Source organism: Salvelinus alpinus, chromosome 4 (genome assembly GCF_045679555.1).
Source record: "Salvelinus alpinus chromosome 4, SLU_Salpinus.1, whole genome shotgun sequence".
Taxonomy (NCBI): domain Eukaryota; kingdom Metazoa; phylum Chordata; class Actinopteri; order Salmoniformes; family Salmonidae; genus Salvelinus; species Salvelinus alpinus.
The window spans coordinates 29570679-29584555 of NC_092089.1; the positions used below are offsets into that span (position 1 = coordinate 29570679).

A 13877-nucleotide genomic window follows, 5' to 3' on the forward strand; every position below is an offset into this window, starting at 1 on the left:
ACAGACAGCGTCGTGAAGAAGGCGCAGCAGCGCCTCTTCAACCTCAGGAGGCTGAAGAAATTCGGCTTGTCACCAAAAGCACTCACAAACTTCTACAGATGCACAATCGAGAGCATCCTGTCGGGCTGTATCACCGCCTGGTACGGCAACTGCTCCGCCCACAACCGTAAGGCTCTCCAGAGGGTAGTGAGGTCTGCAGAACGCATCACCGGGGGCAAACTACCTGCCCTCCAGGACACCTACACCACCCGATGTCACAGGAAGGCCATAAAGATCATCAAGGACAACAACCACCCAAGCCACTGCCTGTTCACCCCGCTATCATCCAGAAGGCGAGGTCAGTACAGGTGCATCAAAGCAGGGACCGAGAGACTGAAAAACAGCTTCTATCTCAAGGCCATCAGACTGTTAAACAGCCACCACTAACATTTAGCGGCCGCTGCCAACATACTGACTCAACTCCAGCCACTTTAAAAATGGGAATTGATGGAAATTATGTAAAAATGTACCACTAGCCACTTTAAACTATGCCACTTTATGTTTACATACCCTACAGTACTCATCTCATATGTATATACCGTACTCTATACCATCTACTGCATCTTGCCTATGCCGTTCTGTACCATCACTCATTCATATATCTTTATGTACATATTCTTTATCCCTTTACACTTGTGTGTATAAGGTAGTAGTTGTGGAATTGTTAGGTTAGATTACTTGTTGTTATTACTGCATTGTCGGAACTAGAAGCAAAAGCATTTCGCTACACTCGCATTAACATCTGCTAACCATGTGTATGTGACTAATAAAATTTGATTTGATTTGATTTGATTTGATTTGATACCTAAAATATTTGTAAAACCTCACATAAGATATATAGCTCTTTGACAGAGAGAAATACTTTCGCTTGTTTCACTGTTCCTCTTTTTCCTCCTCTGTCTGTTTTACAGATTAAAACCTGTTCGGTCACTTCAAAGCAAAGTGTTAGTATTCACCTGGCTGGTGTTCACCTGGCTGGTATTCACCTGGCTGGTATTCACCTGGCTGGTGTTCACCTGGCTGGTATTCACCTGGCTGGTATTCACCTGGCTGGTGTTCACCTGGCTGGTATTCACCTGGCTGGTATTCACCTGGCTGGTGTTCACCTGGCTGGTATTCACCTGGCTGGTGTTCACCTGGCTGGTGTTCACCTGGACCTGGCTGGTATTCACCAGGCTGGTATTCACCTGACTGGTATTCACCTGGCTGGTGTTCACCTGGCCCTGGCTGGTGTTCACCTGGCTGGTGTTCACCTGGACCTGGCTGGTGTTCACCTGGCTGGTGTTCCCCTGGCTGGTATTCAGCTGGCTGGTATTCACCTGGCTGGTATTCACCTGGTTGGTGTTCACCTGGCTGGTATTCACCTGGCTGGTGTTCACCTGGCTGGTATTCACCTGGCTGGTGTTCACCTGGCTGGTATTCACCTGGCTGGTGTTCACCTGGCTGGTATTCACCTGGCTGGTATTCACCTGGCTGGTGTTCACCTGGCTGGTATTCACCTGGCTGGTATTCACCTGGCTGGTGTTCACCTGGCTGGTATTCACCTGGCTGGTATTCACCTGGCTGGTGTTCACCTGGACCTGGCTGGTGTTCACCTGGCTGGTGTTCCCCTGGCTGGTATCCAGCTGGCTGGTATTCACCTGGCTGGTATTCACCTGGCTGGTGTTCACCTGGCTGGTATTCACCTGGACCTTGCTGGTGTTCACCTGGACCTTGCTGGTGTTCACCTGGCTGGTGTTCACCTGGACCTGGCTGGTGTTCACTTGGACCTGGCTGGTGTTCACCTGGCTGGTGTTCACCTGGACCTTGCTGGTGTTCACCTGGCTGGTGTTCACCTGGACCTGGCTGATGTTCACCTGGCTGGTGTTCACCTGGACCTGGCTGGTGTTCACCTGGACCTGGCTGGTGTTCACCTGGCTGGTGTTCACCTGGACCTTGCTGGTGTTCACCTGGCTGGTGTTCACCTGGACCTGGCTGGTGTTCACCTGGACCTGGCTGGTGTTCACCTGGCTGGTGTTCACCTGGACCTTGCTGGTGTTTATGTTCCCCTGGCTGGTATCCAGCTGGCTGGTATTCACCTGGCTGGTATTCACCTGGCTGGTGTTCACCTGGCTGGTATTCACCTGGCTGGTGTTCACCTGGACCTTGCTGGTGTTCACCTGGACCTTGCTGGTGTTCACCTGGCTGGTGTTCACCTGGACCTGGCTGGTGTTCACTTGGACCTGGCTGGTGTTCACCTGGCTGGTGTTCACCTGGACCTTGCTGGTGTTCACCTGGCTGGTGTTCACCTGGACCTGGCTGGTGTTCACCTGGCTGGTGTTCACCTGGACCTGGCTGGTGTTCACCTGGACCTGGCTGGTGTTCACCTGGCTGGTGTTCACCTGGACCTTGCTGGTGTTCACCTGGCTGGTGTTCACCTGGACCTGGCTGGTGTTCACCTGGACCTGGCTGGTGTTCACCTGGCTGGTGTTCACCTGGACCTTGCTGGTGTTCACCTGGCTGGTGTTCACCTGGACCTGGCTGGTGTTCACCTGGCTGGTGTTCACCTGGACCTTGCTGGTGTTCACCTGGCTGGTGTTCACCTGGACCTGGGTGGTGTTCACCTGGACCTGGCTGGTGTTCACCTGGCTGGTGTTCACCTGGACCTTGCTGGTGTTCACCTGGCTGGTGTTCACCTGGACTTTGCTGGTGTTCACCTGGCTGGTGTTCACCTGGACCTTGCTGGTGTTCACCTGGCTGGTGTTCACCTGGACCTTGCTGGTGTTCACCTGGCTGGTGTTCACCTGGACCTGGCTGGTGTTCACCTGGCTGGTGTTCACCTGGCTGCCGCTGTGCTGATAAATTCCTATCACAAACCACCTCTTCCTCTTCCTCCTTCTCCTCCATTTAAATTATAATTCAATTCAACTTTAATTATCATCTCAGGGGCCATCAAGAAAGGCAATTTACACTTTAACTATTCACTAACCATGCAAACTGTATGCTTAAATAAACCTTTCTCTGTTAATGAGATAGTTTTTGTGATGTTTAATTCTTTTGAATAATAATCGCTCTGTCAGACTGAGTGATTATTATGGTGTTACTCAGTATTTATTATGATGTTACTCAGTGATTATTATGGTGTTACTCAGTGATTATTATGGTGTTACTCAGTGATTATTATGGTGTTACGCAGTGATTATTATGGTGTTACTCAGTATTTATTATGATGTTACTCAGTGATTATTATGGTGTTACTCAGTATTTATTATGATGTTACTCAGTGATTATTATGGTGTTAGTCAGTGATTATTATGGTGTTACTCAGTATTTATTATGATGTTACTCAGTGATTATTATGGTGTTACTCAGTGATTATTATGGTGTTACTCAGTGATTATTATGGTGTTACTCAGTATTTATTATGCTGTTACTCAGTGATTATTAGGGTGTTACTCAGTATTTATTATGATGTTACTCAGTATTTATTATGATGTTACTCAGTGATTATTAAGGTGTTACTCAGTATTTATTATGATGTTACTCAGTGATTATTATGGTGTTACTCAGTATTTATTATGATGTTACTCAGTGATTATTATGGTGTTACTCAGTGATTATTATGGTGTTACTCAGTGATTATTAGGATGTTACTCAGTGATTATTATGATGTTACTCAGTGATTATTATGATGTTACTCAGTATTTATTATGATGTTACTCAGTGATTATTAAGGTGTTACTCAGTATTTATTATGATGTTACTCAGTGATTATTATGATGTTACTCAGTGATTATTATGGTGTTACTCAGTGATTATTATGGTGTTACTCAGTGATTATTATGGTGTTACTCAGTGATTATTATGGTGTTACTCAGTGATTATTATGGTGTTACTCAGTGATTATTATGGTGTTACTCAGTGATTATTATGTTGTTACTCAGTGATTATTATGGTGTTACTCAGTGATTATTATGATGTTACTCAGTGATTATTATGGTGTTACTCAGTGATTATTATGGTGTTACTCAGTGATTATTATGGTGTTACTCAGTGATTATTATGTTGTTACTCAGTGATTATTATGGTGTTACTCAGTGATTATTATGGTGTTACTCAGTATTTATTATGATGTTACTCAGTGATTATTATGATGTTACTCAGTGATTATTATGGTGTTACTCAGTGATTATTATATTGTTACATGCTACAGTCAGGTGTGTCTTGAGCTATTCTGGTGGCTCATTATGAGACTGTGGAACAATGATTGTCAGAACAATGGCTGCCTGGGCGGATACACTGCCAATCCAGTTCTGGCAGTTTGGCGCTTGGCAGCATTTTCACACGCTGACATGCGCAAATAATACCACTCCTGTTTACCTGGCATTTAAACTGGGCAAAGCCAAGTGCTGAGAGCCATTCCCCACACATATTGTCCCATTAGTCTATCAAAATATGACAACTTTATAATATAGCCCATGCCAGGCCCATCTGGAACATTCTTATATGACAGACATACTATTGGCATTGTTTGGTCACAGGGAGAGAACACATGAAAACGGAAACAGATGTGTGAGATAGAGAGGAGAGGGAAAGAGAGAACACATGAAAACGGAGACAGATGTGTGAGATAGAGAGGAGAGGGAAAGAGAGAACACATGAAAACGGAGACAGATGTGTGAGATAGAGAGGAGAGGGAAAGAGAGAACACATGAAAACGGAAACAGATGTGTGAGATAGAGAGGAGAGGGAAAGAGAGAACACATGAAAACGGAGACAGATGTGTGAGATAGAGAGGAGAGGGAAAGAGAGAACACACATGCCCAGGTTCATGTATTTTCTCAGAGAAGGAGGAGATCAGGTGTAGCTAGCAGCAGGTGTCTCTTACCTGTATGAGGCTGGTCAGGTGGCGCAGTGGCTGTTCAGTGTGTGAGGACCGGAGGTTACCAGAGGGAGTGTGTGTGTTCTATTTAACTACCTGGATACTTCCTGCTCCTTCTCTGTTGCTTTGACAACAGCCACAGAGGCAAGGCTTTGTTTTAAACCCTCACTCCCTTCTCCCTCCCCTTCAAGTTAACTCCACCTTGTGGATCTAGGTGAACAGACTATGGGGATGACTGTACCTAGACCTCCAATAGGCTTAGTGGAGCTTCGATAATAATAATAGCTCCAGCAGCTAGCCCTTCGGTAACTATGGTGATATTTCTGACACATTGCTGCTTTATATTTACTTACCTTTGAGTCATTTAGCAGACGGTCTTATCCAGAGTGACTTACATGAGCAATTAGGGTTAAGTGCCTTGCTCAAGGGCAATCTATAGATTTTTCACCTAATTGGCTCGGGGATTCAAACCAGAGAGTAGAGGGGTTAGAGAGAATGACATCACTCTACAGGGTCACAGCGAAGGGGGAGAGAGCAGGGAGAGTGTTTCTGAACCGTTGACCACCCAGCCTGACATCTGGACTGAACTGAAGGAGCTGAGAGACATGGTGGTGGAACAGAGAGAGGAGCTGAGAGACATGGTGGTGGAACAGAGAGTGGAGCTGAGGAACATGGTGGAGGAACAGAGAGTGGAGCTGAGGAACATGGTGGAGGAACAGAGAGAGGAGCTGAGAGACATGGTGGAGGAACAGAGAGTGGAGCTGAGGAACATGGTGGTGGAACAGAGAGTGGAGCTGAGGAACATGGTGGTGGAACAGAGAGAGGAGCTGAGGAACATGGTGGTGGAACAGAGAGTGGAGCTGGGGAACATGGTGGAGGAACAGAGAGAGGAGCTGAGAGACATGGTGGAGGAACAGAGAGTGGAGCTGAGGAACATGGTGGTGGAACAGAGAGTGGAGCTGAGGAACATGGTGGTGGAACAGAGAGAGGAGCTGAGGAACATGGTGGTGGAACAGAGAGTGGAGCTGAGGAACATGGTGGTGGAACAGAGAGTGGAACTGAGGAACATGGTGGTGGAACAGAGAGTGGAGGTGAGGAACATGGTGGTGGAACAGAGAGAGGAGCTGAGGAACATGGTGGTGGAACAGAGAGTGGAGCTGAGGAACATGGTGGTGGAACAGAGAGTGGAGGTGAGGAACATGGTGGTGGAACAGAGAGAGGAGCTGAGGAACATGGTGGTGGAACAGAGAGTGGAGCTGAGGAACATGGTGGTGGAACAGAGAGTGGAGCTGAGGAACATGGTGGTGGAACAGAGAGTGGAGCTGAGGAACATGGTGGTGGAACAGAGAGAAGAGCTGAGAAACATGGTGGTGGAACAGAGAGTGGAGCTGAGGAACATGGTGGTGGAACAGAGAGTGGAGCTGAGGAACATGGTGGTGGAACAGAGAGTGGAGCTGACGAACATGGTGGTGGAACAGAGAGTGGAGGTGAGGAACATGGTGGTGGAACAGAGAGAAGAGCTGAGGAACATGGTGGTGGAACAGAGAGTGGAACTGAGGAACATTGTGGTGGAACAGAGAGTGGAGCTGAGGAACATGGTGGTGGAACAGAGAGAGGAGCTGAGGAACATGGTGGTGGAACAGAGAGTGGAGCTGAGGAACATGGTGGTGGAACAGAGAGCGGAGCTGAGGAACATGGTGGTGGAACAGAGAGTGGAGCTGAGGAACATGGTGGTGGAACAGAGAGTGGAGCTGAGGAACATGGTGGAGGAACAGAGAGAGGAGCTGAGAGACATGGTGGTGGAACAGAGAGTGGAGCTGAGAGACATGGTGGAGGTGGAGGAGCTGAAAGGAGAGGTGGAGGAGCTGAAAGGAGAGGTGGAGGAGCTGAAAGGAGAGCTGGAGGAGCTGAAAGGAGAGATGGAGGAGCTGAAAGGAGAGGTGGAGGAGCTGAAAGGAGAGGTGGAGGAGCAGAAAGGAGAGGTGGAGGAGCTGAAAGGAGAGGTGGAGGAGCTGAAAGGAGAGGTGGAGGAGCAGAAAGGAGAGGTGGAGGAGCTGAAAGGAGAGATGGAGGAGCTGAAAGGAGAGGTGGAGGAGCTGAAAGGAGAGGTGGAGGAGCTGAAAGGAGAGGTGGAGGAGCAGAAAGGATAGATGGAAGAGCTGATAGGAGAGGTGGAGGAGCAGAAAGGAGAGGTGGAGGAGCTGCAGAAGGAGAGAATGCAGCTAACATGAGGCAGCTTCCTTTCATTTGACTATTGTAGTCGGGAAGAGTGTGTTGAATTCATCATTAGTTTATTTGAGCTCTTGACATCAGATCAAGAGCTCTAGATATTATTCCCATAATTCTGTCCCAAGCAGCTGAACTGTCAGCCATGGGGACCAGAGTGACAGCCAGCGAGAGAGAGGTGGAGGAACTGAAAGGGGAAGTGGAGGGGCTGAAGAGAGAGAACACAGGTAAGACAAACACAGACTTTCAGAAACTCATTGTATCTAATGTGGTGTGGGAATATGTTCATTTTATGAATTTATCTTACTCAACATACAGTAACTTATTGAACTATGTTGTGCTCAGAGACAGACCAAAGCTGGCCTTCTCTGCTGGTTTGACGAACTCAAGAAAAGAAGGACCTTTCAATACTGAGACCCAACTGATCTACACCAAGGTCTTCAAACATCGGCAACACCTATAACCCACATACAGGTACTGCTGCTACGTATATGACATTAGTAACAGACACCTACAGCCCAGTGACAGGTACTGCTGCTACGTATATGACATTAGTAACAGACACCTACATCACTAACAGGTACTGCTGCTACGTATATGACATTAGTAACAGACACCTACAGTCCAGTGACAGGTACTGCTGCTACGTATATGACATTAGTAACAGACACCTACAGTCCAGTGACAGGTACTGCTACTACGTATATGACATTAGTAACAGACACCTACTGCCCAGTTACAGGTACTGCTGCTACGTATATGACATTAGTAACAGACACCTACAGTCCAGTGACAGGTACTGCTGCTACGTATATGACATTAGTAACAGACACCTACATCACTAACAGGTACTGCTGCTACGTATATGACATTAGTAACAGACACCTACAGCCCAGTGACAGGTACTGCTGCTACGTATATGACATTAGTAACAGACACCTACAGCCCAGTGACAGGTACTGCTGCTACGTATATGACATTAGTAACAGACACCTACAGTCCAGTGACAGGTACTGCTGCTACGTATATGACATTAGTTACAGACACCTACAGTCCAGGGACAGGTACTGCTGCTACGTATATGACATTAGTTACAGACACCTACAGTCCAGTGACAGGTACTGCTGCTACGTATATGACATTAGTAACAGACACCTACAGTCCAGTGACAGGTACTGCTACTACGTATATGACATTAGTAACAGACACCTACAGTCCAGTGACAGGTACTGCTGCTACGTATATGACATTAGTAACAGACACCTACATCACTAACAGGTACTGCTGCTACGTATATGACATTAGTAACAGACACCTACATCACTAACAGGTACGGCTGCTACGTATATGACATTAGTAACAGACACCTACAGTCCAGTGACAGGTACTGCTGCTACGTATATGACATTAGTAACAGACACCTACAGTCCAGTGACAGGTACTGCTGCTACGTATATGACATTAGTAACAGACACCTACAGTCCAGTGACAGGTACTGCTGCTACATATATGACATTAGTAACAGACACCTACAGTCCAGTGACAGGTACTGCTACTACGTATATGACATTAGTAACAGACACCTACAGTCCAGTGACAGGTACTGCTGCTACGTATATGACATTAGTAACAGACACCTACAGTCCAGTGACAGGTACTGCTGCTACGTATATGACATTAGTTACAGACACCTACAGCCCAGTGACAGGTACTGCTGCTACGTATATGACATTAGTAACAGACACCTACAGTCGAGTGACAGGTACTGCTGCTACGTATATGACATTAGTTACAGACACCTACAGCCCAGTGACAGGTACTGCTGCTACATATATGACATTAGTAACAGACACCTACAGCCCAGTGACAGGTACTGCTGCTACATATATGACATTAGTAACAGACACCTACAGCCCAGTGACAGGTACTGCTGCTACATATATGACATTAGTAACAGACACCTACAGTCCAGTGACAGGTACTGCTGCTACGTATATGACATTAGTAACAGACACCTACAGTCCAGTGACAGGTACTGCTGCTACGTATATGACATTAGTAACAGACACCTACAGCCCAGTGACAGGTACTGCTGCTACGTATATGACATTAGTAACAGACACCTACAGTCCAGGGACAGGTACTGCTACTACGTATATGACATTAGTAACAGACACCTACAGTCCAGTGACAGGTACTGCTGCTACGTATATGACATTAGTAACAGACACCTACAGCCCAGTGACAGGTACTGCTGCTACGTATATGACATTAGTAACAGACACCTACAGTCCAGGGACAGGTACTGCTACTACGTATATGACATTAGTTACAGACACCTACAGTCCAGTGACAGGTACTGCTGCTACGTATATGACATTAGTAACAGACACCTACATCACTAACAGGTACTGCTGCTACGTATATGACATTAGTTACAGACACCTACAGTCCAGTGACAGGTACTGCTGCTACATATATGACATTAGTTACAGACACCTACAGTCCAGTGACAGGTACTGCTACTACGTATATGACATTAGTAACAGACACCTACATCACTAACAGGTACTGCTGCTACATATATGACATTAGTAACAGACACCTACAGTCCAGTGACAGGTACTGCTGCTACGTATATGACATTAGTAACAGACACCTACAGCCCAGTGACAGGTACTGCTGCTACGTATATGACATTAGTAACAGACACCTACATCACTAACAGGTACTGCTGCTACGTATATGACATTAGTAACAGACACCTACAGTCCAGTGACAAGTACTGCTGCTACGTATATGACATTAGTAACAGACACGTACAGTCCAGGTACAGGTACTGCTGCTACGTATATGACATTAGTAACAGACACCTACAGTCCAGTGACAGGTACTGCTGCTACGTATATGACATTAGTAACAGACACCTACATCACTAACAGGTACTGCTGCTACGTATATGACATTAGTAACAGACACCTACAGTCCAGTGACAGGTACTGCTGCTACGTATATGACATTAGTAACAGACACCTACAGTCCAGTGACAGGTACTGCTGCTACGTATATGACATTAGTAACAGACACCTACAGTCCAGTGACAGGTACTGCTGCTACGTATATGACATTAGTAACAGACACCTACAGTCCAGTGACAGGTACTGCTGCTACGTATATGACATTAGTAACAGACACCTACAGTCCAGTGACAGGTACTGCTGCTACGTATATGACATTAGTAACAGACACCTACAGTCCAGTGACAGGTACTGCTACTACGTATATGACATTAGTAACAGACACCTACAGTCCAGTGACAGGTACTGCTACTACGTATATGACATTAGTAACAGACACCTACAGTCCAGTGACAGGTACTGCTGCTACGTATATGACATTAGTAACAGACACCTACAGTCCAGTGACAGGTACTGCTGCTACATATATGACATTAGTAACAGACACCTACAGTCCAGTGACAGGTACTGCTGCTACGTATATGACATTAGTTACAGACACCTACAGCCCAGTGACAGGTACTGCTGCTACGTATATGACATTAGTAACAGACACCTACAGTCCAGTGACAGGTACTGCTGCTACGTATATGACATTAGTTACAGACACCTACAGTCCAGTGACAGGTACTGCTGCTACGTATATGACATTAGTAACAGACACCTACAGCCCAGTGACAGGTACTGCTGCTACGTATATGACATTAGTAACAGACACCTACAGTCCAGTGACAGGTACTGCTGCTACGTATATGACATTAGTAACAGACACCTACAGCCCAGTGACAGGTACTGCTGCTACATATATGACATTAGTAACAGACACCTACAGTCCAGTGACAGGTACTGCTGCTACGTATATGACATTAGTAACAGACACCTACAGTCCAGTGACAGGTACTGCTGCTACGTATATGACATTAGTAACAGACACCTACAGCCCAGTGACAGGTACTGCTGCTACGTATATGACATTAGTTACAGACACCTACAGTCCAGTGACAGGTACTGCTGCTACATATATGACATTAGTTACAGACACCTACAGTCCAGTGACAGGTACTGCTACTACGTATATGACATTAGTAACAGACACCTACATCACTAACAGGTACTGCTGCTACATATATGACATTAGTAACAGACACCTACAGTCCAGTGACAGGTACTGCTGCTACGTATATGACATTAGTAACAGACACCTACAGCCCAGTGACAGGTACTGCTGCTACGTATATGACATTAGTAACAGACACCTACATCACTAACAGGTACTGCTGCTACGTATATGACATTAGTAACAGACACCTACAGTCCAGTGACAGGTACTGCTGCTACGTATATGACATTAGTAACAGACACGTACAGTCCAGGTACAGGTACTGCTGCTACGTATATGACATAAGTAACAGACACCTACAGTCCAGTGACAGGTACTGCTGCTACGTATATGACATTAGTAACAGACACCTACATCACTAACAGGTACTGCTGCTACGTATATGACATTAGTAACAGACACCTACAGTCCAGTGACAGGTACTGCTGCTACGTATATGACATTAGTAACAGACACCTACAGTCCAGTGACAGGTACTGCTGCTACGTATATGACATTAGTAACAGACACCTACAGTCCAGTGACAGGTACTGCTGCTACGTATATGACATTAGTAACAGACACCTACAGTCCAGTGACAGGTACTGCTGCTACGTATATGACATTAGTAACAGACACCTACAGTCCAGTGACAGGTACTGCTGCTACGTATATGACATTAGTAACAGACACCTACAGTCCAGTGACAGGTACTGCTACTACGTATATGACATTAGTAACAGACACCTACAGTCCAGTGACAGGTACTGCTACTACGTATATGACATTAGTAACAGACACCTACAGTCCAGTGACAGGTACTGCTGCTACGTATATGACATTAGTTACAGACACCTACAGTCCAGTGACAGGTACTGCTGCTACGTATATGACATTAGTAACAGACACCTACAGTCCAGTGACAAGTACTGCTACTACGTATATGACATTAGTTACAGACACCTACATCACTAACAGGTACTGCTGCTACGTATATGACATTAGTAACAGACACCTACAGTCCAGTGACAGGTACTGCTGCTACGTATATGACATTAGTAACAGACACCTACAGTCCAGTGACAGGTACTGCTACTACGTATATGACATTAGTAACAGACACCTACAGCCCAGTGACAGGTACTGCTGCTACGTATATGACATTAGTAACAGACACCTACAGTCCAGTGACAGGTACTGCTGCTACGTATATGACATTAGTAACAGACACCTACAGTCCAGTGACAGGTACTGCTGCTACGTATATGACATTAGGAACAGACACCTACAGTCCAGTGACAGGTACTGCTGCTACGTATATGACATTAGTAACAGACACCTACAGTCCAGTGACAGGTACTGCTGCTACGTATCTGACATTAGTAACAGACACCTACAGCCCAGTGACAGGTACTGCTGCTACGTATCTGACATTAGTAACAGACACCTACAGTCCAGTGACAGGTACTGCTGCTACGTATCTGACATTAGTAACAGACACCTACAGTCCAGTGACAGGTACTGCTGCTACGTATATGACATTAGTAACAGACACCTACAGTCCAGTGACAGGTACTGCTGCTACGTATATGACATTAGTTACAGACACCTACATCACTAACAGGTACGGCTGCTACGTATATGACATTAGTAACAGACACCTACAGTCCAGTGACAGGTACTGCTACTACATATATGACATTAGTAACAGACACCTACAGTCCAGTGACAGGTACTGCTACTACGTAAATGACATTAGTAACAGACACCTACAGTCCAGTGACAGGTACTGCTACTACGTATATGACATTAGTAACAGACACCTACAGCCCAGTGACAGGTACTGCTGCTACGTATATGACATTAGTAACAGACACCTACAGTCCAGTGACAGGTACTGCTGCTACGTATATGACATTAGTAACAGACACCTACAGTCCAGTGACAGGTACTGCTGCTACGTATATGACATTAGTAACAGACACCTACAGTCCAGGGACAGTTACTGCTGCTACGTATATGACATTAGTTACAGACACCTACAGTCCAGTGACAGGTACTGCTACTACGTATATGACATTAGTTACAGACACCTACAGCCCAGTGACAGGTACTGCTGCTACGTATATGACATTAGTAAGAGACACCTACAGTCCAGGGACAGGTACTGCTACTACGTATATGACATTAGTAACAGACACCTACAGTCCAGTGACAGGTACTGCTACTACGTATATGACATTAGTAACAGACACCTACTGCCCAGTTACAGGTACTGCTGCTACGTATATGACATTAGTAACAGACACCTACAGTCCAGTGACAGGTACTGCTGCTACGTATATGACATTAGTAACAGACACCTACATCACTAACAGGCTGCTCCAGTGTTCATGAGAGACCGTGTTGATCTCTCCCTGCAGATGTCTTCACAGTCCCATTGAGAGGAGTTCACTACTTCAGATTCTCTGGCATGGACGTCTGCACATCGGCATATATGGGTGTATCCTTATTTAAGAATAAGTAGCATGAAATATTGTCAAATCAGTAGAATAGCCAGGAAGGGCATCAGTATGTATCTAATGCAGTGACTCTGCAGGAGGGGGACTTCATCTACATGTACCTTCCCTCAGGC

The 13877-nt window shown here is 45.9% G+C and overlaps 2 protein-coding genes across 2 annotated transcripts; both read right to left on the reverse strand.

Annotated features, from left to right (window-relative positions):
* Positions 1-868: 868 nt before the first annotated feature.
* On the reverse strand, positions 869-1865 carry LOC139573253 (uncharacterized; the record flags this gene model as incomplete). The annotated part of the gene is made up of 1 exon (XM_071396502.1): positions 869-1865. A coding segment is annotated over one exon (894 nt), but the record flags the coding sequence as incomplete, so codon positions are not given.
* A 78-nt stretch (positions 1866-1943) lies between these two features.
* On the reverse strand, positions 1944-5264 carry LOC139572556 (uncharacterized; the record flags this gene model as incomplete). Its single annotated transcript, XM_071395268.1, has 2 exons — positions 5254-5264; positions 1944-2919 (listed from the first exon to the last, which is right to left on the reverse strand). Coding segments are annotated over exons 1-2 (987 nt in total), but the record flags the coding sequence as incomplete, so codon positions are not given.
* Between the last annotated feature and the right edge of the window lie 8613 nt (positions 5265-13877).